Source organism: Dendrobates tinctorius, unplaced genomic scaffold (genome assembly GCF_039654945.1).
Source record: "Dendrobates tinctorius isolate UK_male_01 unplaced genomic scaffold, ASM3965494v1 ptg000019l, whole genome shotgun sequence".
NCBI lineage: Eukaryota > Metazoa > Chordata > Amphibia > Anura > Dendrobatidae > Dendrobates > Dendrobates tinctorius.
The window spans coordinates 29,370,091-29,397,250 of NW_027361687.1; the positions used below are offsets into that span (position 1 = coordinate 29,370,091).

The 27,160-nt window shown below is 43.8% G+C and overlaps 1 protein-coding gene across 2 annotated transcripts; it reads right to left on the reverse strand.

Annotated features, from left to right (window-relative positions):
- Nucleotides 1-624: 624 nt before the first annotated feature.
- On the reverse strand, nt 625-26,859 carry KATNBL1 (katanin regulatory subunit B1 like 1). Of its 2 annotated transcripts, none has more exons than XM_073566803.1 (10): nt 26,609-26,859; nt 20,976-21,097; nt 20,240-20,280; nt 13,460-13,739; nt 13,217-13,335; nt 8,749-8,799; nt 4,088-4,177; nt 2,286-2,375; nt 1,987-2,080; nt 625-1,216 (listed from the first exon to the last, which is right to left on the reverse strand). In XM_073566803.1, the coding sequence occupies exons 2-10, from the start codon at nt 21,081-21,083 to the stop codon at nt 1,184-1,186; spliced, it is 906 nt and encodes a 301-aa protein (XP_073422904.1). In that variant the 5' UTR covers nt 21,084-21,097; nt 26,609-26,859; the 3' UTR covers nt 625-1,183. The 2 variants fall into 2 exon arrangements, with proteins under 2 accessions (XP_073422904.1, XP_073422903.1); XM_073566802.1 differs by having other exon boundaries at nt 20,976-21,127; nt 26,609-26,858.
- Between the last annotated feature and the right edge of the window lie 301 nt (nt 26,860-27,160).

The window sequence follows — 27,160 nt, forward strand, 5'->3', positions numbered from 1 at the left end:
CCTATCAAGTTTGCGGTTATTCAGGTTGCTTGTGCACCTTTTTATACCACACATTTTCCTTCCACTCACCTTTCCATTAATATGCTTGAATACAGCACTCTGAACAGCCAGCTTCGTTAGCAATGACCTTTTGTGGCTTACCCTCCCTTGTGGAGTGTCATTGACTGCCTTCTGGACATCTGTCAAGTCAGCAGTCTTCCCCATGATTGTGGAGCCTACTGAAACAGACTAAGGGACCTTTTTAAACGCTTAGGAAGCCTGCGCAGGTGTTTTGTCAATTATTCTAATTTACTGAGATAACGAACTTTGGGTTTTCATTGACTGTAAGCCATAATCATCAACATTAACAGAAAAACTTTTGAAATAGATCACTCTGCTTGTAATGACTAATATACGAGTTTCACTTTTTGTATTGAAGAACTGAAATTAACTTTTTGATATTCTAATTTAGTGAGAAGCAGTTGAATGCGCCCCTTTCATGGCATATTCCATAATGGCAGTGTCCCCTTAGGATGGTGCTCCTGTCACACTGCAAACGTTACCTTGGCTCCAATTTCCCAGATCACAACTAGGAGGTTTGCATTACAGAGCAGATTCCGAATTACCACAGATCCCCACATGTAATTCTATTGCAAAAACGTCTTTAATATTAGGGTTTCAAATAATATATCAAAATAAACAAAAACGGCTGCAATATCCAGTGTCCAGGGTTAAAATGTCTCAGTTTTAGGCACAGCGTTTTGCACAACCTTGCAGACAACACAGTAGTGCATTTCTCCAATATGTCAGTTTCTCATGGATCTTGATCACAGATCAGTAATGATGCGACACCTCCAAAATTCAAGTTTTTTTTTGTTTTTTTTTTTTTAAATCTCCTCTGCCCGTCAGGCGAGGACAAGTGACCCTTGCAATGTCTGTCGCGCAGGAGTGCTAGGTAAACATTTCTTCAGTCAGAAAATACAAACACTATCCGGAAAGAAGACTACTTCAATATGAAGCAGGCAGACGCCACCTTATCCGTGGCGTCATAATGAGAGTGCGTTTTGGAGACGAAGTTCTCTTTGATGATTTAATGGTTTTACGAGTTTATTCTTGCAGCAGAATTATTCTGAAAAGGTCCTCAGAAGTCTGCTGTCTCATGAAGTCTCAAAACATATGCCGGATATTCGGTGATGCCTCATAATCAACGGAGCTGTGATAAGTAGCCATCCAAGTCCTAGGACAAAGTGGAGAATTAGCGAATTCTATTCATATAAATGACCACAGCCAGTCACCTACGGGACCATTCGTCCGGGTCTGATATTTCATACAACTTACATTGCCTCCTCAGGGGGTTTCCATTATCCTATATGACAATATTAACTATAGTCACCCATTGCTGCTCCAGTGATGCCTCTGGTCTTTATCGACAGGCTGCAGCAATGAGGCCATGACTATCGCACTTAACCTGCTGCAGGCAATCACTTTGCTTAGCAGTCCCATGTCACATTGATCGTCTTGACCAATAGGGTAGCGACAGAGGCAGTGCTGGGTGAGTAGAGTTCATTATTACCGTTTCACTTCCCCAACTCCTTTAAACTCCTCCTCCCTGATCCCAAGAATGGAGCATGCAGAGCATTATCTGAAGGGACTGGCAGTCAAAAAGGGGCACCAACGCTCCATTCATTTGCTATGGGACTGTCGGCTGAGAACTGGGATCAGCCATCTCACAGGATGAATACAGTGCGGATAAGCATGCTTAACAGCTGATCTGGTATTAGTGGGGGTCCCATTTAGGACTTATGGATAGGTGAAAACATTGAAACTTAATATAAGCCCTACATGACATGGTGTGAGCAGGAAACCTGAAGTCTTTAATCTGTGAGTGCAGGTCTACGTTATTCTAATTATCGTGGTAAGAGCCACAGTCCTGGACCCCCATGAGAAAAGATGGAGGAACTAAAGAATCTACCAAGCGTGTGCACGATAACTACAGGAAACCTTTACCTTGGCAATGTTGCCAGTATAGCCTGGTACCGACGCAAGGTGACTTTCTTGCTGCCACATTCCACTTAGTTGTTGTTTTAGTATCATGACGTTTCTAAAAAAAAAAAAAAAAAAGTAGTAGTGAGTGAGCAGAGGGTGATCCATCATGTGTTGCCATTTATACACGGCCATAACTTATGTGGGATCACTACACAGATCCTATATACTCATGCACTTATGGGGAATGTAGTGAGGTGTGAATCATTCATTAGTGTAATGCCAGAGCACCGCGGACCTCCCTGAGCAGGACCAGGACTTACGCATCCGATGGCTCTTCTGAACTCGTGGACAGCTGTGTCCACCACTTCTTCACAATCGCCTGCAGCCAGTTCAGACCGACGATGACATATCTGCAAATTGAAGGATTGAAGTCCAATAAATCTACATTGCGATTTGTAATTGAGTGCTTGCATTACAAGAGACCCTAAATTACACCATCATTAAAGTGATGGTAATAACCCTTCCCAGCCAAACTATTCTACATTTTCGTTTTTCCTTTTCTTCAAATGAGCCAAAACCATTATTTTCAGGTCCACTTTCCGTATGAAGCATGTGTGTTTTTTTGAAGAGCACACCGATGGCTTTAATGATAAGTAATGTTTTGATTGCAAGTTCTATTGTTATTGTGACCGAAAAAAAAAATACAATTCTATTTAGGATTCTTTTCCCCCTCATTCCCCCCCCATTTCAGATTCTGACAGATTGGACTTTTATCCTTGTAATTATTTAATGGGGGTAAAAGGTAAATGATCCAAATTTTTGTTTTAGCCACCGTAAGGAACCTTTAATGTAATAAAAGATAGGGTGCACCTCCATTAAATAGTAAGCAGGTCAATGTATGTAACTACCAGGATGTCACACCGTGCATGGAAATACAACTTGAACAAAAAGCAGAGTCCTAGTGTCTCTTTCCCTGATGAAGCTGTCTTAAAGCAGCAAAATGCATGGGCTCTTCCACCCACCCCTCTTTCCTTATGCACTACTTATTATGGCAGTCTCTTGGTGCCTCCCGTGTGTTATCAGACATACTTAAGGATCCTTCCTTCCAGTCATTGGCTTGTTTCTATTGAGGTCTCTCCCCTATTAGCATTGATTAGGTCTTTTTGATGTGCACATTGTGTTTTTTGTGTGACCTCCATACCATGCAATCCCAAATATAGTTGATTCACGTTTAATCCATTGCTGTGGGGGTTGACTGTGACACATTGTCAACATAAATGTGCATCAGAGAGATCATATTCCTGGGTCAGCGCTTCTTTGGCTTTTACGGACATTACTAAGGAGAACCACATTACAATGCATTTCCGATAGGGACGCGAGTGACCCGGCCGCTTGCCTCGTCCACATAGCATGCTGAAGGGCCACATTATAGGACCAGGTCACTGGGCCTTAATCCCTCCTTGGTGACAAGGCCATTGTTTTTTTCTCCTCACCTTCCTGTCTGAAGAGACCATTTGCATAATTCCCCAGAGGAGCATTGCAGCTTAAAAGTTTCCTCACATTGGCGTGTCTCCCTCTGAAGGAGAAAAGTTACCCCTTGATATCTCCCTTTCCTGCACCAAGTCTTCTGACTGAACAGATCCGCATGCTGCTGTTAGGTTTAATGTTTAGGACCAAGGTCAGGTCGGGGCTTGCACTCATTACTGTGGCATGAAATTGGTCGTTAACTACATTTACATCTGCATTGGAGGCTCGGTTAGGAAGCGGTCACAATTTCCAGCAGATCCTACAGGCAGAGTAGCCCTGCACGTGCCTTTACTGCTGCTTGAGAACAGTCACAAATGTGAAGCATGAGGCCTTGACTTCAATGAGTCGGAAAAGGTGGAAGTGAAATATCTGATGCTCTCTGCCCGCTATAAAAGGATCCCCACCCACTGTAAATATTGGTCACAAATAGAGATGATGGAAAATTTGCTGGGAAAAACAGAGTTAAAAATAACTGGAACTCCATTTTGCATTGGACACATGAAGCGGAGCAGCGACACACAACACCGGCCGAGAAAGGAGAACAATGAGTCTTTGTAACAGAGAAGAACAAGAAAAACGGAAGCAGGAAACTCACTCTTCAAAGTTACTCTTAAGCAAGGACTTAACCAGCGGTAACAAATCGACACAGCAGCCGATGGAGACCGAGGCCTTATCTTCTTGGAGGCTGAAACACAAACGTTAAAAGGGAAAGGTTACTTATATCGGATATACACTTAAAGGGGTGTTCCCATCTTCAGAATGGCATAAATGTGCATCAGAGAGATCATATCCCTGGGTCAGCACTTCTTTGGCTTTTACAGACATTACTAAGGAGAACCACATCACAATGCATTACAGATAGGGACGCGAGTGACCCAGCCGCTTGCCCCGTCCACGTAGCATGCTGAAGGGGCACATTATAGGACTAGGTCACTGAGCCTTAATCCCTTCCTTAGTGACAAGGTCATTGTTTTTTTTTCTCCTCACCTTCCTAGGCTATTAATATCAGCCCACAGCTGTCAGTCTAGCCTTTGCTGGCTATTAAAAAAAGGTGGTCCCCATGTAATTTATTTGGGGAGGGAAAGTCACCCCTTGTTAATAACAAGTAAAGACTAAGTAGACAGCTGTGAGATGATATTAATAGCCTCAGAAGCGCCATATTTATTGCACCCTTCTCAGGCTATAAACATCAGCCCCCAGCTGTCTGCTTTGTCCCTGCTGGTTAAGAATAATATGGGGGAACCAACGCCGTTTTTTTTTTTCTTCTATCTATATATCTCTTCTATTGTATTTTCATGGTTTATGCTGTGAATTTACTGTACTTGGCTGATTAAATATTGGGTTTCCTAAGAGATGGGTGAGTAAAAGAAAAATGACACGGCACACGCATGGTCCACGTGCCAATGCCATTTATTTCTCGCACCCATTGACTTTCATTGGAGAGTCTCAGCTGTTTTAAATGGCCATACATATGTTGTAAATTTTTCCTCATCCCAAATTCAGGTGAGTAAAAACCAGGGCTGTGGAGTCGGAGTCGTGGTCGGTGCTCATTTTGGTGGAGTCGGAGTCGGTATAAAATGGACCGACTCCTAAAATATATAATAAATTGGGTACAGTAGTTCAATGCAGAATGTGCTGAATATTTTTTCATAGGAATTTGGGACAGTTATGAAATGTCCTATAAATGGCTGTTCTATGCCTGACCTAAGGCTACATTCACAAACAGCGTTTTTCCTGCATTTTTTGAGGATACGTTTTTCAGCTGCAAAAGCCGATCAGCTTTTTAAAAAAACGCATCACCTGAAAGGTTTTTGAGCTCATAGATGTTTTCAATAGCAAAAGCAGATTAGAAATCTACTCTATCCATATCTGTCTATCCATATCGTATCTGTACCAAAAAGAATGAAAGCCGGGTAGCACACAGACTAACACTCTTTTTTTTTTTTTTTTTTTAGCACCAGTCAGGTACACCTCATAGCTGCCCAAAAGGACAGCCAGGACAGGCATTGCTCGTCTTCAGTAACACATCAACATCAATTGATAGTTGGAATAAATAGACTGCATTCATCACCACCACATCTTCTTAAGGTGCAGGCTTTATTTTCAAGTGTAGGGGTGTGCAGTATGAAGTTCTTCAGCAGCTGAGGTGTGCAGTATGAGGTTCTGCCCAGCCCCTAGGTTTGATCCTGGCCACGCCCATTGAGTGAATGTAGCCTGAGGATCTAGGCTTTGTCTTAGCTGAGATGTCATAGTGAGATTATATATATATATATATATATATATATATATATATATATATATATATATATATATATATATATATATATATATATACACACACACGCACAAAATATATAAATACAGTACAGACCAAAAGTTTGGACACCTTCTCATTCAAAGAGTTTTCTTTATTTTCATTATGAAAATTGTAGATTCACTCTGAAGTCATCAAAACTATGAATTAACACATGTGGAATTATATAATTAACAAAAAAGTGTGAAACAACTGAAAATATGTCTTATATTCTAGGTTCTTCAAAGTAGCCACCTTTTGCTTGATTACCGCTTTGCACACTCTTGGCATTCTTTTGATGAGCTTCAAGAGGTAGTCACCGGAAATGGTTTTCACTTCACAGGTGTGCCCTGTCAGGTTTAATAAGTGGGATTTCTTGCCTTATAAATGGGGTTAGGACCATCAGTTGTGTTGTGCAGAAGTCTTTTGGGATACACAGCTGATAATCCTACTGAATAGACTGTTAGAATTTGTATTATGGCAAGAAAAAAGCAGCCAAGTAAAGAAAAGCGAGTGGCCATCATTACTTTAAGAAATGAAGGTCAGTCAGTCCGAAAAATTGGGAAAACTTTGAAAGTGTCCCGAAGTGCAGTGGCAAAAACCATCAAGCGCTACAAAGAAACTGGCTCACATGAGGACCGCCCCAGGAAAGGAAGACCAAGAGTCACCTCTGCTGCGGAGGATAAGTTCATCCTAGTCACCAGCCTCAGAAATTGCAGGTTAACAGCAGCTCAGATTAGAGACCAGGTCAATGCACAGAGTCCAAACTTGAGATGTTTGGTTACAACCACCGTGTCTTTGTGCGACGCAGAAAAGGTGAACGGATGGACTCTACATGCCTGGTTCCCACCGGGAAGCATGGAGGAGGAGGTGTGATGTGTGGGGGTGCTTTGCTGGTGACACTGTTGGGGATTTATTCAAAATTGAAGGCATACTGAACCAGCATGGCTACCACAGCATCTTGCAGCGACATGCTATTCCATCCGGTTTTCGTTTAGATGGACCATCATTGATTTTTCAACAGGACATGATGTTTCAACAGGACAATGACCCCAAACACACCTCCAGGCTGTGTAGGGCTATTTCACCAAGAAGGAGAGTGATGGGGTGCTACCCCAGATGACCTGGCCTCCACAGTCACCAGACCTGAACCCTATTGAGATGGTGTGGGGTGAGCTAGACCGCAGAGTGAAGGCAAAAGGGCCAACAAGTGCTAAGCATCTCTGGGAACTCCTTCAAGACTGTTGGAAGACCATTTCCGGTGATTACCTCTTGAAGCTCATCAAGAGATGCCAAGAGTGTGCAAAGCAGTCATCAAAGCAAAAGGTGGCTACTTTGAAGAACCTAGAATATAAGACATATTTTCAGTTGTTTCACACTTTTTTGTTAATTATATAATTCCACGTGTTAATTCATACTTTTGATGCCTTCAGAATGAATCTACAATTTTCATAACAATGAAAATAAAGAAAACTCTTTGAATGAGAAGATGTGTCCAAACTTTTGGTCTGTACTGTATATGTAATCGATATTCCATAGTATATTACATATTTACAATTTATTACAGTTTGTGTTGTAAAGTTGTATTCCAATAAATATAATGTTCTGTCTAAATATCTTGATTATTGGATCATAAAAATGATTAAATGTCTGGTGTTCACATTGTACTACAATACATTTTTCACTTAAATATAAGCAATATATGTGGGAGTCGGAGTCGTGGAGTCGGTGTTATGGAAATTGAGGAGTCGGAGTCGCAGGTTTGGCTTACCGACTCCACAGCCCTGGTAAAAACTCACTGCCCCACTGACTAATATTGTAGCAAGTGCAGTGCAAGGTTTTCTGACATTGCACTCACCAAGTTTAAACACAGATGTGAGAGCATCCTTAAGGTCAGTCTGTTGTATAATTTCTTATGAAGCCTGGCCACAGGCATCATGGAGGAACTTCAGTGCTCCTGAGCTCACATGATAACCCAACCCTTCCCTATCCTCTTAAAGGGAATCTGTCACCTATTTTTTCGACTAAGATGCGGCCACCGCCATCAGGGGCTTATCTACAGCATTCTGTAATGCTGTAGATAAGCCCCCGATGTAACCAGAAAAAGAAAAACGAGTTATATTATACTCAGCCAGGAGCGGTCCGGGTCCGATGGATGTTGCGGTCCGGTGCCTCCCATCTTCTAGCGATGACGTCCTCTTCTTTGCTTCCCGTCGCGGGCACACTGCTCTGCCCTATTGAGGGCAGGGCAGAGTACTGCAGTGCGCAGGTGCCGGGAAAGGTCAGAGAGGTCCGTCGACTGTGCACTGCAGTACTCTACTCTGCCCTCAACAGGGCAGAGTAGTGCGCCTGCACCGTGAAGCAAAGAAGAGGATGTCATCGTTAGAAGATGGGAGGCACCGGACCGCGACATCCATCGGATGCAGACCGCCCCTGGGTGAGTATATTATAACTCGTTTTTCTTCTTTCAGGTTACATCAGGGGCTTATCTACAGCATTACAGAATGCCGTAGATAAGCCCCTGATGGCGGTGGACGCATCTTATAGTAAAAAAAAAATAGGTGACCGATTCCCTTTAAATGCAGCCATTACAATATCAGCAGTTATTCTCAGATATTGGCATTGAAATGTAGCTGGCAGCTGCCCTGTACGAAGCCGCTTCATCTCATGAGCCCAGAAACGTATGACAGATGTCAACGAGAGAAGTGTTTGCAGAGTTCATAAGCAATCCCCTATTTGTAGCTGGTCACTGGAGTCCAACCTCGTGGACACACCATGATGTGAATACCGGGGGCTCTGCTGGCACCTTCTGAATGGGGCAGAGGTCCAGCATGTGCACCTTTGCTCTATTCACTGTCTGTGAAGCTGCTGAAGGTAGCAGAGCCCTGTACAGATAAGGGAAAAACTTGGTACATACTTTAAATAAAAAAAAAAAAAAAAGAAAAAAAGAAAAAAAATGTTACCTATTTGTGAGGACTGGAAGACAATCTGCTATTACCCCTAAATCTTGTATCCTGGAGAAAGAGAGGAAAAACATTATTTAAAAAGTGAGCGTCACATTTGCTTACCTTAGTCTACCAATATAAAGGGGAATAATTGGCCAACGACCAGTCAGACATCCTACTGCTGTCAGACACATCTCATCCTGCCAATCAATCATGTCCTATGGAGCATTCACACACAATACATATATACATTTACCATCTATAACAGCGCAAGCCACACAGATGGTGCCATCGGATTGGAAACCCCAACATCAAATAAGAGGCTCCAATTAGAAACTGTCAGATCTGAACAGAGCTTATGGAAAAGCTGCAAATCGCAACGATGTAGACACGTACAAACATACTATAGGTGTGCCTGTAAGCAAGCTGTGTGTCCATTATCTGATAGGAAACCTCTGATGAGCTCAGACACATCCGCTCAAGATTCTTTGCCAAAAAATGAAGATTGTCAAATTTGCAGACTAACACCACCAAAAACTCCCATTCATCTGTCACATTAGATTATGCGGTCATCATGGAGGCGAGTCACCCACCAAACATCTCCAGTCATTCGCCAGTGCAGAGGTTCCCTACGTTATATGACATGGCGGTGTCTTACAACACGTTTGTCCTGCAGTGGCCCATCCAGGGTAAAGGTGGCTATTTTCCAGTATCTAAACAGATCAGCAGCTGCTTTTCTGGGGAGACCAGCCCTATTAAAAGGGTTATTCCCCCATCTTCATAGATGGATATCAGACAGTCCTTGTAAATACAAGCAGTTTTGTGATTTACCACTTATTAAAATTTGCAGCCGTTCTTGCAGATATTAACACTTTACTATACTTTTGCTTACCGCTCTGACTAAAAGACAGACTACTGCTGCCAAGCTGACCAGGATTAGGAGGTAACTGCTCGCTCCAGGCTGGCTTCAAAACAGTGCGTACAAGCTCGATAAAAAAAAGCTTGTAAGCACTGTGCATGTTCTGCACTACAGCAGCAGTGGTCAGTCTTCAAGGCAACCGGCCGTAAACAAAAAGTGTTGATATCGCAATTACATTTTAATAAGCAGAAAACTACTAAAGCAACAATGCCCATTTATGAAGGGAAAAAAAACCTTTACACTCAAAGGCTTCACCACTCATAAGATTCTACTTGAGGCTTATGAATCTAATATCATCTCCAAGAAGGTTCTTGATGGTTTGGTCGTTTCCAATCCAAAGGTGCCGACATTTTACCTGTTACCTAAGATCCACAAGGATGCCCTCAACCCCCCGGGGCGTCCTATTGTGTCGGGAATTGATGGCTTATGTGATGTGGTCTGCAAATTTATTGATTTTTACTTGAAACCTATTGTAGAGACCCTGCCATCTTTTGTCCGTGACACAACGGACGTTCTGGCACGGGTTGATGGCATCCTTGTGGAACACGAGACCATTTTTGTGGTTGCTGACGTGGAGTCACTCTACACTTGCATTGACCATGTTCATGGTTTGGATGCGGTGCGCCTCTTCTTGGGGGCCTCCGACTTGGACGGCCCTATGTGCGGTCTCATTCTCGAGCTGCTGCACTATGTTCTGTCCCACAACTTTTTTGTGTTTAAAGATGTCTTTTATCTTCAGAGGCGGGGCACAGCCATGGGCGCGGCCTGTGCGCCCGCGTATGCAAATCTCTTCCTGGGTTCCTGGGAGAGAGATATTTTTGGCGACGCGGGCGTGCCGGCCGCCTCCCATGTGCTGTGCTGGCTTCGCTATATTGATGACGTCTTGATGTTGTGGGGCGGGACGGTGCGGCAGCTCGAGGAATTCATGAATCAACTTAATCAAAATTCTCTTAATATTAGATTGACTTACCATCATAGTAGTACTAGGGTGGACTTCCTGGACATATCTTTGGAGGTTGACCCCCTACGTCGGGTCGGGACGGATGTGTTCAGGAAGCCCACTTCGGTTAATTCTTTGATTCATGCAGAGTCCGCACATCATCCAGCTACCATTAGGGCCGTCCCGGTTGGACAGTTCCTAAGAGTGAGGCGCATCTGCTCCTCTGATGTCCTTTTTGAGGCCCAGGCTGTTGATCTCAAACAACGTTTTCAGGCCCGGGGCTATAGTGGCAGATCTATCAAACAAGGATATGATCGGGCCAGGAAAACTCCACGTAATGTTCTATTGCATTCCAAGAAGGGTCATGATAAAGCTGGACTTGATGGTCCCACTCGTTTTATCACAACCTTCAACCATCAATGGACAAACATGCGACAGATTCTCATTAAACATTGGGATGTTTTAAAGGCTGATCCGATCCTTGAGTCCATTCTGGGTGACCTTCCCGCTATGACGTCTCGACGCTCAAAAAATTTGGGTGATCTACTGGTCAAGAGCCATTACGTTCCGGCAGCTCGTAGGGCTTTTAGCTCTCGTGGCCCAATTCCGGGCTTTTTTCCGTGTGGCCACTGCCTCGCATGCGCCAATGTCCAACGGAGTACAAATTTTACCGCCTCGGATGGCTTACGCACCTTTGATATTCGCCATCGTGTTTCCTGTGGCAGCACCAATGTGGTTTATTATGCCACTTGTGGCTGCCCCAGGATATACATTGGCTTGACAACAAGGGAACTGCGTATACGGGTGCGTGAACATGTCCGTGATATTGGCGCTGCAAAAGCAGTTATGGACCCCTCGGAACTTAAAACAATCCCGCGCCACTTTAAAACCCACCACAATTGTGATGCGGGGTCTCTTAAAATACGTGGCATTGATATTCTCCATCTGGGGATTAGAGGGGGTAATTATAAAAAGATTTTGGCCCAGATGGAGACTCGTTGGATTGTTATGTTGGACACCATGGCCCCCAAGGGCCTAAATGAACATCTTAGTTTTGCACCTTTTCTTTAAGTCCTAGTTCCTGTATAAATGGCTTATTTTTGCTATCTGTTGGTTCTATCATTGCCTTATGTCCTTTGTTTTATTCTTGTTTTTATTTATTGTTTTTAATGTATTTTTTGAACTTTTTGTGTGATTATAGGATTCCTTATCTTTAAATTCGTGATACATTCACAATTCTCAAAATCTGAAACGGCTGTGGAATTTTTGTGAAAAGAGAGAAGAAAGAAGGGGCAAAAAGACTCAAATTGATGGATATATTGTGATGATTCCTTCCTCACCTTCTCCGCACCCTGTTTTTGATTTTGATAAAAAAAAATTGTTGAGCTTTATACCATTTTGTATCACCTCTTTATTGTTTATATGGTATTGTTGCTGGTGCACTCATTCATAATTGTCCTTTATTGTTTTTTCTGTTTTGCTTTTCCCATTTCCTAATTGCATTTCTTGGGTGTTTTTTCTAACATTATTAGCGGGGCGGTCTACATGCCCTTATTTGCAGTATGTGCTTTTGGGTTCACCCATATGTACTACTATAATCTTGGCGGCAGACTCTACTGAGCCTGGGTGATTGCGCGCATCCGCGGTGGTGGGCGCCTGTGTCCTCTAGCTGCAGGGCGTCTTTATGCCCCCATGCGCAGCGGGACAGTTTTTGTCCTGTTTGTGCATTGGTTGGCATGACGCCCGGGCTGTGAGGAGGGCCTGGCGCGCACACCGCGCATGCGCCGTTACAAATCACCGTCATTGGTTCTTTTGCATCACGTGACCCATCACATGAGCTATTTTAAGGTCCTATTCCTCACTACCTACTATCCCCTTGAGGAAGCAGGCTTCAGAGCCAGCGAAACGCGCGTCGGGGGTGGACATTAGGCACCTGGGGCTCCCTTTCTGGCCTCTCAGATCCTGGTAAGCGGCACCACTATTTATTCAATCTGGCCATTTGGGATATATTGCGGCGATATTGTGGTCCATGTCAGGAACCTCCTGACTTGCCTCCTCTATATATATATGTTTTCTTTGGTCACTCGACCTGAGTATTTGCTTATAATAGGGTTGTTTTGCCAGAGGGGTGGCCCTTGTGCTTTGCTTATATGCTCCTTGGTGCACTATTCTACTTGGTATATTCATTTATATATTTTGTATGATTAATAAACACTTATATTTTTATATAAAAAAAGTATCCTTCTTGTTATCACCGTGCACTCCAGTTTCTCTTGTTATGACATAATTCTTTGGAGTTGGTGTAATTGGTTGCTGGGAGGCTCACCAGGTGGTGATGTCATCCCGTGCATTTCTATGCACACTGATTTTGTTTCTAATGGCTTCAAAACAGTGCGTACAAGCTCGATAAAAAAAAGCTTGTAAGCACTGTGCATGTTCTGCACTACAGCAGCAGTGGTCAGTCTTCAAGGCAACCGGCCGTAAACAAAAAGTGTTGATATCGCAATTACATTTTAATAAGCAGAAAACTACTAAAGCAACAATGCCCATTTATGAAGGGAAAAAAAACCTTTACACTCAAAGGCTTCACCACTCATAAGCCGACCAGGTGTCCAACATGGACGTACCTGACAAGATAGGCTACAAGCTCGTTCACACTTCGCTTCCTCCAGAAAGTAAGAGCTACATTAAGCCTGAGGTTCCTGCTGAAGAGCACCTGCGCCATTGCTTCATGATCCTTGGACACCTAGAGAAAAATGAGGATGGTCAGACCTTAAAGGGAATCCTTTACAATTGAAGAAGCTTTTAGTGTGGATTTGTGACATCTTCTGCCACGTGTGAACACGGCCTTCTACATATCGCAGTCATACCTCTGCAAAGAAGCTGCTGTACTTTGATGAGGGTCCTTCAGTCTGTGAGGAGCTGGAATCACTAGAGTTCAGCACGACGGTGTGCCGGTCATTCTGGAGCTTTTCATGCAGGTTCCCTGCTGCCAGCTCGTTCTCCTTATTGGCCATGTCACAGCCCCAGCCTTTCTGACGCAGCTTTCTTCTGTACACAGTGCTCAGGCCTTGGTGAGAGGCTTTCCTCTTACAGACCACCACTTTGTAAAGCTGCTGATTGCTGGTTGAACGCTGCCGACCTGGATTTCTGCAGGATATAGGAAAAGGATAAATCTGAACCCACAGCAGGAAAACAGAAGAGTCATTCCATAAAGAGTTATCCCCAGCCCATCATCCCAGTAAATACAGGCAATTGTGCAATTTACAATTTTCAGCCAATCCTTAGATACTAAGATATTTTCTTTACAGCTCATTGCCCTAAAGGCCGACTACTGCTGGTCTTTTCTATGGAGATCGTAAGCAGTGTGTTAAAATTGTCCGGGATCTCCAGAGCACACTGTAACCTCCTAATCAGGGCAGGCTTCAGTGCAGTAAGCTAGACAACAGCAGTAGTCGGTCTCCTAGGCAACGAGAAGGAAACAAAGTGTTAATATCTCCAGAGTGGCTGCAAATCTTAATAAGCAGTAAATTGGAAAAGTGCTTTTTTTTTTTTTTTTTTTTTACAACTACTATCCAACTGTGCAGATGGGAATAGTAATTTCAGGAGAATCTGTCGCAATCCTACTCGGTCCTATTGGGAATAGTGAACAATTTTACCAGCAATTCACACCATAAGCAGCAAGGTGTAACATGTTGTTACAGCAATGGCCAATCTTTTACTGACTATATAGATACACACATACATACAGTCATGGCTGAAAGTGTTGGTGTCACTGAAATTGTTCCGGGAAAATGAAGCATTTCTCCCAGGAAATTATTGCAATTACACATGTTTTGTTACACACATTTATTTCCTGTGTGTGTACTGGAACACAAGAAGAAAAAGAAAAAAGGCAAATTGGAAATAATTTCACACAACCCCAAAAATTGGCAGGTCAAAATTGTTGGCACCCTCATTTTAATATTTGGTTGCAAACCCTTTGCAATAAATAACTGCAATAAATTACTTCCTATAACCATCAACAAGCTTCTTACACCTCTCAACTGGAATTTTGGACTGCTCATTTTTTGCAAACTGCTCCAGGTCCCTCATATGAAAGTCTTCTCCCAACAGCAATTTTAAGATCTCTCCACAGGTGTTCAATGGAATTTAGATCTGGACACATTGCTGCCACTTTAGAACTCTCTAGTACTTGGTTTCCATCCATTTTTCGGTGCTTCTTGAGGTATGTTTGGGGTCATTTCCCTGCTGGAAGACCCATGACCTAGGACCCAAGTCCAGCTTCATGACACTGGATACTACATTGTGACCTAAAATCCTTTGGTAATCTTCAGATTTCAGGATGCCTAGCACACAGTCAAGGCACCCAGTGCTAGAGGCAGCAAAATAACCCCAAAACAGCTTTGAACCTCCACCATATTTGACTGTAGGTACTGTGTTCTTTGTTGTAAACTAATAAGAAACAGGTGTAATCCAGCGAGAAATAATGTCCTTTGATTTAAAACATAGTTTTCAATGAACTATTAAAATAGAAAATAATATTATAACTAATGGTGTGCCACAAAAAATAATCCCGCACATTACAGCTTCATACACATAATGCAGCTTTTCAACCAAAGCGTTTCGACTACCGTCTTAATCAAAGTATCATTATTTCTCGCTGGATTACACCTGCTTCTTATTAGTCTACATCTGGCTGCTCAGCCACTTTCCGTGCGAGTGTGGACATTGAGAAATCAGTTTACCAACCTTATTACATAATAACCTTGTAATATCTTCACATCCTGTTCTGTCCAGATGTCTCCGGATCCCAGAATTCCAATCGGCGGAAGTTCACCGACCACCATATTGGGACACCCAAGTGATGGGTGTCTCAATATAGAAATTGCTGGTGGTACCAGCCTCTTGCGCGGTACCACCAGCGGAACACCGTCGCACAACACACACTCTGTATATGCTGTACGCACCACACACACTATACGCCGTACACAGCCTCTTGCGCGGCACCACCAGTGGAACACAGTCGCCGATCAGCCGAATGAGTCACTGACCGCCGCCGTCTTTGTACAGGAGGAGCGCATGCGCAGTTTTAATGTGACCGCCACTATCTGTCTGCACAAAGATGGCGGCGGTCTGATTTACTGCGCCTGCACGAATTCTTCTCAGGCGCAGTGAATCATTCGGCTGATCTAGGCAGCAGATGCGCTACGTGTCTACAGGCAGAGGAAACCTGTTACATTAAAAGAGGTTCTCAAGAACGAAAGTTCATTTTAAAAATTGTCTGTGTCTGACCGTGTACAGAGCATACCACATCTCCTGTGCATGGGAGGAAGCAAATGACAATACTGACATTACAGCAGGGGATCACAGAGGATTCATTTTGTGAGGTAAAATATTTCACTGACTGTTTTTAAACAATATTTTACCTCACAAAATGTATCCTTTGCGATCTCCTGCTGTAATGTCAGTGTTGTCTTTTGCGTCCTCCCCTGCCCAGGAGATATGGTATGTTCTGTACAAGGTCAGACACAGACAATTTTAAAAAAAAAATTAACTTTTGTTCATGGGAAAACCCCTTTAAAAAGCCAATATCAACGCCAACATGGCTCCTCCTAAAAAGTATGCCAATGACAAAGAAAGGAAAGCAGCAAAGGCACAACGTCAAAGACAACAATGGGCAAATGAGACTCTTGAAGCGCAACAGCATCGCTGGGACAAAAAATGCATATAAGCGTAGGCGTCAAGCACATGAGTCCCCTGATGCAAAAGTCATTATCACAGGACGCCATTAGGCAACAACAGCGGCGCAAACAGAAATCTGCAGTCTTAACAGCAATACCATGCTCACAACATGACCCACTGGAACCAGCACACCACACCACCGAGTCTACAACTTCAAAGTGTATGAGGTTAAAGGGAACTTTTCACCCCCCCAGGCGTTTTTAAGTAAAAGAGCCACCTTGTGCAGCAATAATGCTGCATTCTGTCAAGGTGGCTCTTTTATTTAGCATCCCTTCCACCGCCGAAATAATTGTTTTTAAAATTGGTCAGACATACCTGAATTTTGACCGGGGGGGGGGGGGGGTCAGGTCTTTCCCCCACAGACACAGACGCCTCACATACGTCAGTCATGTCCTGCTTTTGAATTTGGCGCTGCCTCCTCAGCATAAATTTCTTTTTCTTGCGCCTGCGCTGTAATATTCTGACGTCACCACAGGTCCTGCTACACCGCTGCCCTGCTCAGCCCCTACTGGTCACATGGTGCTGACGTCATCACAGGTCCTGCTGCACCGCTGCTCTGCTCACCTCCGCCCCTACTGGTCACATGGTGTCACATCATGTGATGTCATAGGACGGGCAGCGCTAACTGCGCATGCCCAATAAAGAATATTACAGCGCAGGTGCGAGAAAAAGAAATGAAGGCTGAGGAGGCTCCAAATTCACCTTGACAGAATGCAGCATTAGTGCTGCACAAGGTGGCTCTTTTACTTAAAAACGCCTTGACAGGTTCCCTTTAACCAAGAAGGCATTTTCCCAACGCAAGCTACTTCAGGAATAATGTCCATTGGCCACAGGAAGAAGACTGTCACACGATGCAGAAACACACCCTCTACAGCGACAAGCAGAAACACATGGTCAGAGAGAAGTGCGACTACAACAGCTAGGACAAATCAACATCCGCCGGCAAATAAGTCACATACAAAAAGACAGACATGAACTTCAACTAGAAACAAAAAATGTAACCAATGATGAAAACAATTCAGGAACACAGCTGCGGTCCCATAAACCATTTATGTTAAAGTTGTCAATCTTTGAATTTTGGAGCTGAAACACCTTCCAATGGAAAGTTTACTCAGTGCTGTCAGAAGGGGAAAGTCCATCTACCCATACTCCAGTATCCGGAAGAATCAAAAAGTTGATGACATGAGAAACTGAATTCAGCAAAAATTTCATGGACAATAGTCGCAGTATTAACAGTTCTTTTGCCTCCATGGGAGCAAGTATTTCAACACCACTTGGATATGGCCCATACCGTTTTCGCATACATGGACAGATCTATCATCGATCAGGCACACTACATCCAACAGACAAAGACCAACCAAAATTTGCTCAACTTTATATACTGGATATGGCTAAAGCAAATGAACTCAGACTCAAAAAAAAAAAAAAAAAAAAAAGAAAAATGTCATCCTACATTGATGAATATTATCGCTGAGCAACTGAATACTATCAATCCATTCGCTGCTGCCTATCAAATGCTATGTGACGCTGAACAAGAACAGATCAAAGCTTATCAAAATGGAACTGTCATGCCAAACGTCAATTCCTCCTGACATGCGGTGCACTGGCTGTTTAGTGTCTGACATCTTTGGACAAAACATTACCATAAATGCCAAAGAATTAACACTGCAGCATCACATACAATACTCTGCCCAAAAATGAGGATGTACACCTTCTCAACTCAAATAATGGATAGAATTGTAGGTTGGTGGCCCGGAAGTGGCTTGTAGTGTAGAGCAGGGACCAATGAGAGGGAGGTCACCTTGCCGTGGTTGATGGACATACATGTATTGGCCAATTTGTGCGCTAAGAACCTTCATTTTTTCATCTATTACTGTAAGTAAAAAAAAAAAATTTGGGGGAAATTTTTCTGGGAAAATTTTGCTAAATTGAATGTTTTTAATGTTTTTCTGTGTTTTCGCATGGCCTAGATTCATGCACATGTGCTGCTGTGTTCTTTTTAGTATACTAATATATATATATATATATATACACACACACATACGTGTGTGCACATACACAGATAGATGTGTCATAGCTATGAGATACACATAGATTGTGTAATATTTAGACAGATATTTAATATTGTAAGGTGATCACAGGGGAGATATGTGTCATCCAGTTTTGTAAAACTTGGCGATATGAACCTGGATTTAATGCTCCAGTGTCACAGATGCTGAGAGACTTAAATTAACTTTAACAGGGCTGGGTTTTTTGTGAACAGCTAAAGAGATGGGCCGGACAGCTGTTCACCATATCTCCACCTCAGGGTGTGGTCCATAGAGATAGATACATATGACATACATCGATGATAGAGACATACATAGATGATAGATAGAAATGACATACATAAAATATAGATTGAGATGCAGACAAACAACATTTTATGTAGAGACAGATGATAGATCAATCTAAAATACATATATAATAGATACAGGTATAGACATAGATTATAGGATAAAATGTGTTTTTGTCCTTATGTGGATACAATGTAAATTAAAACACCTTTGTCAAATTTTTCCATGTTAATAAAATGTTACCTTTACCTACTTTGCTTTCATTTTAACATAGGGGGAGGGGTGAGTGCACATAGGAAAGAGGACACACAGGGGGGAGACAGCTCAAACGAGAGAACACATGAGGGAAGAAGACAGCACAGGAAGGAGAGAGAGGGAGCAGGACAAGGGGGATAGCACATGGGGTAGACAGGTCAAAGAAGAGATGACATGAGAGAAGACAGCAGATGGGGAAGAGAGAAAGTGCACAGGGGGGAGATAGCTCAAACGGGACAGCACAGGAGGGGAGAACACATCACAGGAAGGAGAGAGACAGCAGACAAGGGGGATAGCACATGGGGTAGACAGGTCAAAGAAGAGAGCACAGATAGGGAGAAGTGAGCACATGGGGGAAAGGGATTCTCAAGGCTGCAAAGCCTGCCCCCATCGTGACATTACCACCTTCCATCTAGTTTTCTTTGTAAGTCTCATTTGGTTTTCGGTAAACAGTAGAATGATGTGCTTTACCGAGAAGCTCTACCTTGGTCTTATCTGGCCACAAGACTCTTTCCCAGGAGGATTTTGGCTTACTCGCGTACATTTTGGCAAACTGCAGTCTAGCTATTTTATGTCTGTCAGCACTGGGGTCCTCCTGTCACAGCATTTCATTCACATATTGACAGATAGTTTGCGCTGACACTGATGCACGCTGAGCCTGCAGGGCAGCTTGTATTTTCTTGGAGCTTGATTAGGGTCAATTATCCACCATCCTGTGTTGCAAACTTTCATCAATTTTTTTCTGCCGTTTAAGTCCAGGGAGATTAGATACAGAACCATGGGTTATAAACTTCTTGATTATGTTGACAAAGGAACATTAAGATCTGACGATGGACTTGTAACCTTGAAAAAAATATCAATAGACAGTTCTCTTCTCTTTCTGCTCTCCATGCTTAGTGTTGCACACAGACCCACAATGAAAAGATGGAATCAACTTCTCCTTTTGTCTTGTCTTATGTGTGATTTTCATATTGCCCACACCTGTTTCTTGCCACAGGTGAGTGTGAACGAGCATCACATGCTTGAAACAAAGTTGTTTACCCACAATTTTGGAAAGGTGTCAATCTTGTCCAGCCCATTTTTGGAGTTATGTGAAATTATCATCATTATTCACATCTGTATAACAAAACTAAAATTGCAGTAGTATTCTGTTAGAAATATTATAAGGGCTGGCTAGCAGGCAACTAATCATGGCCATCCCCGGAGGACGACAGCTGAAATAGTCATGTCACCACTGAGGAGGACACCGCGATCAGGACAGGAGAGTACATCCATCCGCTTTTACCATCCAAGGACTCATGATCGCACACTCACCTGTTTACTACAGACACCAACTCGTCCTGTGAAATGTTTCCCTGTGTAATAAAGAACATCATTACCCAAGTTATGCAACTTATCAAAATAATTAAGAAAGTGTCATTTCACCAACAGGGCCACTGATTCTGTCATCTGTTCTCCAAGTTTACAGGGAGATTGGTACACCATAAGCCTTTAAAGAGATTGTACCAAGACTGCAGGGTATGTTCAGGACATTGCTGATTATTGGGGGGGGCTCACTGCTGAGATTATGAGAACTGGGGGCAAAGTCATGTGTGGGGGCTGCATATGCACTGCCACTATAATTGAATAGTGCTCAGTGTATGGGAGGTGGGTTAAAACAGAAGGCATAGTAACAAGTTATCACCTACCCTGCAGATAACTGATGACTTTTAGTACCCGTTTTTTTTTTTGTCTTTTTTCTAAATGGTGGTATGCATTAAAAAATAGCCTCTATTCTGTCTTTGCAGATGATTATGCAATAGTGCTGGACAGCTGAATATTTGGTACAGGGTCAGATGCCTATAGGACGTCCTTAGGGCCGGATAAATGTGGGTCCCACCACTTGATGAGGTGTCCATGAGGCCTCTTCTATGGCTCATCTGATCCCCATAGACTTTTGTGACCACCCCGTACGCAGCAGCACCTCACTCAGCAGGGGGATGAGCAATAACCACCTCAACCAAACATTACAGCCTATACTGAGCATTTCTGTAGGAAAGATGGTCTGTACCTCCGTCATGTTCTGCCTGGCTGCAGCAGAGACCCTTTTTCTCGGGCGGTCATTGGCACAACCCTCATCTAGGTCCCGCTTCTTGGCATCGCAGGCTTCAAATGCCATAATCCCCAGATAGTCTGCAACCAGAACACAGAAGACATGGTTTCCTGCAAGAATAATGACAGTCAGAGCGTGAAAGGAGGAGTAGAAGAAATGGCTGCTGTGGATAGAGAAATATTAAAGGGCTTGTACAAGGTTAGGAGAAACATGGCTACTTTGCTACATATCTGCCTCTGCTCACTTATAGTGAGTGGTGTGGAGCAGCAATACCTCACACCACCTGTGGACCGGGTGAGGGGGGCAGTAGTCAGTGTAGAAGAAACTGACATGATTGTGTGAGCAGTGGCTTATCCATTACATTTGTATAAGATACCATCATATAGAATGAATAGAAACATCATATACACTTTTCTATTGGATTTGTCTGCAGCAGTAACTTTAGATCCACATATATCACACATGCTGGGCTGGACAGGTTTGCCTCTCCCTTCTTCAAATGTTTTTTTTTTTTTCCCCCATACCATTATGTCATGGCATATTACTAGGATACAACAGGATCATTGGGGATCCGAGAACCGGGATCTCTGCTGATTGCCAATTAAAAAAAAAAAACAAGGCAACTGAGGATTCAGCAAACATTTCTCCAGGACACCAGACTGCAGCCTTCATATTGTATGGGAAACTATTTTAATCACCATAGCCGTCAAGGAGAGGGGGAGTTCAGTGCATTGGTCAAGGCAGTGCTGCAGCATCTGTTCGCTTCACACCCTCCTATCAGCACACACTAATGGGAGTAAAATCATTATACCAGCAGCAGCCACTGGGGGGAGCCTGTTACACAAAAATGTATTCCGCAAGCATTGAGTTCAATGGGGGCTGAATAAATCTGTATGCAGTGAGCTCCCCCTGGTGGCACATAATCTGAAACATGATCTTGTAGTTAGGAAGACAAACGCAGTGACCTCAATCTCTTACTCGCAAATAAGAAAATTGAAAAATGAATTGCATTACTGCATTAGAAATATGAAAAATTGAGAAAGTTTAGCGCATAAAATGGCCAAGTTATGTGTACCTGGAAGCCCTGTTAAGGCATTTCTCGTTTTCCAGGTCCCTGTCTATGCCAATCCTCACTAAGACTGAAGTCTCCATCTGAATGGGAACCTATGAAAAATCCTCTGTTTAGACTGAAGTCTTTATCTCTGTGGAGGGGAAGTGGCCCTGGTTTGATTAAAAAACACCTGCGGCTTAACCTAGAGATATAGACTTCAGTCTAAACAGAGGATTTTTCATACATAACCCCAAAAACATTTTGAAATTATCCCACGCTCTATATAAATCCTGCCGATCCTATAGGTCTGGGGTCTCCAATCTGTAGCTCGGGAGCCACAATGTAGCTGACAGGTGTGGCTTGCGACTGTCTGCTAGCTTGGTGCACTATCACCCGGTGTAGCAAACATCTGTTAAGGGCACATCTCCAGATGGTGACGTTTGTGTGTATCCAGCACAGAAGAGCAGAACTGAATGGGGGTAAGATAGGAAACCCTGAGCTTGGGATACTGCCTTGGTGTGATTTCAGTGGAAAAGCTTTGACTGTATTTATACCGGTAATGGGGGGGCTTTGGTTGCCACTACTGTGAGTGGGGCAGAAGCTGGATGTGGCTCAGACCCTCTCTCAGAGCTGAATGTGGCTCATGACCCTCTCAGTGCTAAATGTGGCTCGCGACCCTCTTTTATAGATGAATGTGACTCAAGGTCAGAAAGTTTGGGGACCTCTGCTATAGGCAGTCCTTCCTGTAACATCTATACCTTCTCCTGGTTTCTGATAATCGTGCTCCTGCTCCGATTGACATGGATGATGCTCCTGTGTCATCCACATAGCCGGATGAAATCTTGTGCAGAGACATCTTAGGCTCAGGCCTGTGCACTTTGCTCTGCCCTACTGCGGGCAGAGCCTAAAACATAAGGGCACATGCGCACTTATTCTTTAGGCTCTGCCTCCAGCAGCTCAATGGAAAGTGCACAGGTGCGCGATTTCATCCTGCTATGTGGATGACAGAGAAGGCGTATACTGCACTCATCATATAGCACTATGTACTTACGATTCATCATTTTGTCAGTTATTTCTTCTCTTGCCCATTTGATCTATATCACGTGATTAATAACTGACGAGCGTCTAAGCTCTTTGTAGAAACAGGAGATCAATTTTTTCTTCTGCAAAAGTCACTGGCATGGGAAATAGCAGAACAGCTAGGTTAGGAGGTGAAGGGGGGGAATGAAATGCAGGGACAAGAGACTTCCTGTTTCTATATACAGCAGAGAAAAGAGAAGAATTATCTGGGTAGAAAGGAAGAATGAGCAATTGTAAGTACACAGTGCTATATGAGTGCAATATAGTAAGAAGATAAAACTTTGATGTGTGGAGGACAGCTTCTTGAAAATGGGATCTGGGGATCTGCAGTCAGGATAAGCTTGAGTCTCCATGCTGCCGCTGCTAGGGGTGCGGGACAGTGCACAGTTCGGACTAATGGTGCGATAATGCCACAGATTTGAAAATAGTCAACCTTCAAGGGCACACCGTCCTAGGCAAACTAGAGGCAGAGGAGTGATGTGCTCCTGAAGAAAGAAGATGAGGTAGCTGCTATAAAGTGGCATTGTATCACTGTATAACAGGTGAGGGTGCACCTCTAGGACCCCCACAATCTGTTCCGCTGCATCCATGTGTTTTTTCCTGCACAGAGGCGCTAATTGCCCACGGTACCAGATCTATAACCTATCACTTTACAGGAGCACCCAAATGTGCAGAACGGGCTCGACTTCTAGCTATGAACAGTGCCAGGCTCTGGGCAGCAAGAATCACCATGAAGTCTGTACCTGACAAAGGAAAGGTATGCCAGGGGACCGTGACGACTTGCTTTGACTTGTGGCTGCCTTTATAGTACAAGTAATGCCGGTCACAATATACATAGTGGTCAGGGGATTTGAAGTGTATGATGGTAGCGCCAGCATCTCAGCTGGAGACAAAGACACCACATGTACACAGCCACTGCTGGCGTCCCTCTACCTATGTCATAAATGTCACGTTCCCAGGAAGAAGCATGAGCGAAACGTGCTTCGAGGTCAAGAGAGACAGCGTGCCATCGGCACAGGTAAGGCCTGTTTCAGACTTTAGTTTTTTGACGTCAGTCAAAATCCGCTACTTTTAGAAAAAAAACGGATCCGCCCCTTTTTTGGCGGATCCGTTTTTTTTCCCCATAGACTTTACATTAGCGGCGGATGGTCATCAGTTGCTTCCGTTTTTTGACGATCTGCTAAAATTTTAGCGGTTCCCGGACGGAGCAGATGGACAATTAAACTTTTTTTTTTTTTTACTCTGGCGGACCGCTTTTTCTGACTGTGCCTGCCCGGGAGAATTTATCGGCGATGCTTTTTAACCCTATACGTCGTTCTGGAAGCAGCGAAAAACTCTCTCTCTCTCTCTCAACTCATGTCATTTTAAATTTCATTAACTTAACACCTAAAACGGATCCTGTGCCATCCATTTGTGACAAAACAGATCCGTTTTTTCACATTCTGGCGGATTTTGACTGACGTCAAATAACTGAAATGTGAAACAGGCCTTATATGTACATTTTGTATCCTGCCAAGTAGCATTGTCTACTTCAATTGTGTCCCAGCATGGGGGGAATTGTCCTATAGCAAAATCTTATTCATATCTGAGGTGCACCACATTTTACCTGTGTCACTCCATTAACCTCCCTTTCTGCTGGATCTTCTATTCCCAGACACCAGGGATTGTCTGGTGACTTCATATCTCTATGTTCAAATTGTCTAAGGGAGGTTAGTCCCCTTTGTGAGGACTACTAATATGTACCCCCAAATGCCTACAATGACGTCTGGGAATATTTGTCTGTATGCAGATATCAGGTTATTACTGTGTAATATTGTTAAATAGTTACCGTATGTGCATGTTAAGAATATTTTTGTGCATGACAGCTAAACACTGACTCAATTAGGAGTCTTGTCTAACTACATATAAAAGGTATATATTTATTTATATATACCGTATTGGTATATTGCTGCAGCTGTTCTCTCCTTTGAGGCACCCTTTTATATCAGTACTGTTTTGTCTTTCATGTATTTTAATATTTTTTAAATCAAGTGTTTTAATTTTATTTTGGTTAGTAACACTTATTGACCTTGATGCCGCATAGTCGCTGCATGATCACTATGGTTCTCTATGCCATAAATGTGCATGCTCAGCCAATGGAATATTAATGCCAGGACACTAGATAGTCCTTAATGTGACCAAAACTTAGCATCTGCTGAACAGCTGGGCTCATCTGAGCAGTTCAGCACCTTCATGTTGGGGTGTGTGTGGTCTGAGATCTGGGACAGAACTTTTGCAGATTTTACTTCTCCCCAAACAACATGGCGGTGTGTGGATTATGATTAAAGGGTAGCTCAAACTTTGGGAACGTGCGCTCGTCCTCAGCTCCAGTCACTGTCTGTAACTGACGCTGCGGTCACCCTTCTGCGACAGTTTCATACACAATGAATGGAGCACAGGGCGTGCATGTGCACCTCTGCTCTGTTCTCTAGATGGCTGGGGTCACAGCAGGTACATTGTCCCCAATCCCATAAGCAGTGATTACTACTAACTCTGGGAATAACCCTCTACAGGTGATGGCCATCCAAGCTGTACACAAAATGTAACCCACCCCTCCTCCTCCTGCTGTAGCTGTGAGATTACCAGAACAGAATACACAGTACCATCCTGTCCATGTTGCACCAGTATGTGGCTGCTGCAGCTGTGTCACATTGGTCAGCGATTGACTGCAGCGGTCCCATGCAGGTCCTGGGCTGAAAAGGAGGAACAGAGGCCGATAGGGAAGCTGGGATTGGTACACTGAGTACAGTTTGTTTAGTTTACAGCCGGCTACACGCCTATATCAGGGGTGGGAAACATTATAGTCCTGGATCCCTATAATTACTAAGGAAGTCAGAATTCTGCCACCCCCCCAACAATCAGCTGGAATTAAAGGGGTTCTCCGCTGTCACAGGACAAGCTCACTGTGCGATGCGCACACTGTCAGGATCCCCCGGTATGAAAACAGTGGTAGTGTGTGTGCCGCATAGTGTGACTGACTGCAGACATTACAACCCCTTTAATCCTTCCCACCAGGTTAGAAAGAGTTTGTCAGGTCACAAAGTCCATAAACACAAGTATTTGGGGCTAGTGTTTGTAATTGGGGTCAATAAATATTTTGCAGCATTTGCCTCCTGTAGCCGGGTGCTGCACTGTCACTGGCTGCAGAATGAGCCGACTGAGGACTTGTCAGCGAGCTCCTCAGCTGATTTATGACATCATACTTGAGTGCTAAAAAGCCAAACGCTGCAGCCTTTGTAAGCATGCCCAACTGCAAAAGTTATCACACCCCAACTACAATCAGGTGGTGCCATATACAGATAGTTCCTGCGAAACTCTTCCGCTACTAGACTCACAGCCTGTGCAACAGGGGAGTCCGCCATGTCTCCCAGCCCGGCCTAGCCGCAGGGCCAGCGCTCACAGTCACTCCGAGCACACTTACCGGCTCATGGCCCTGCCGGGGGAAGTCAGGGACGAGGCCTGCCGCCGCTCCACACCCCGCGGAAGAAGCGCAACAAGGAGCCGAGGTTCCTTCCTGACAGGAGGCTACGCCATTCAAACTGCCCCGCAGGGCATTGTGGGAGAACTGCAACCGCTGTCAATCACACCCTGGACTCGGCTCGCTGCGATTGGCTAAACAGACGCTGACGAGGAGGGCGGGGCAAGAATGACGTAAGGGAGCAGTCACGTGACCCGACGTGACGGCGCTGGACTGCACGTTCGTGCTTTTGTCGAGACGTTTCAGGACGTGACGTGTGCGGGTCGGACTCTGTTTTACCGTGTACCGAATGTGTGTCCGTCCATCCAGTCTGGAGCTGCATAATACTTGGGTTCTTCGCGGTTTTCCCATTTAATTGTTCGCACATAAAAATGAGAAAAAAAGCGCCGTCTGCACTGTTCCTTGCCTGGCATCAGTTTTTAGTTTTTCCTCACAGAACCGTGCCTTTTTTTTTTAAGTAACATGGCAAGTTGCTCCGACTCCATTCAGGTTTCC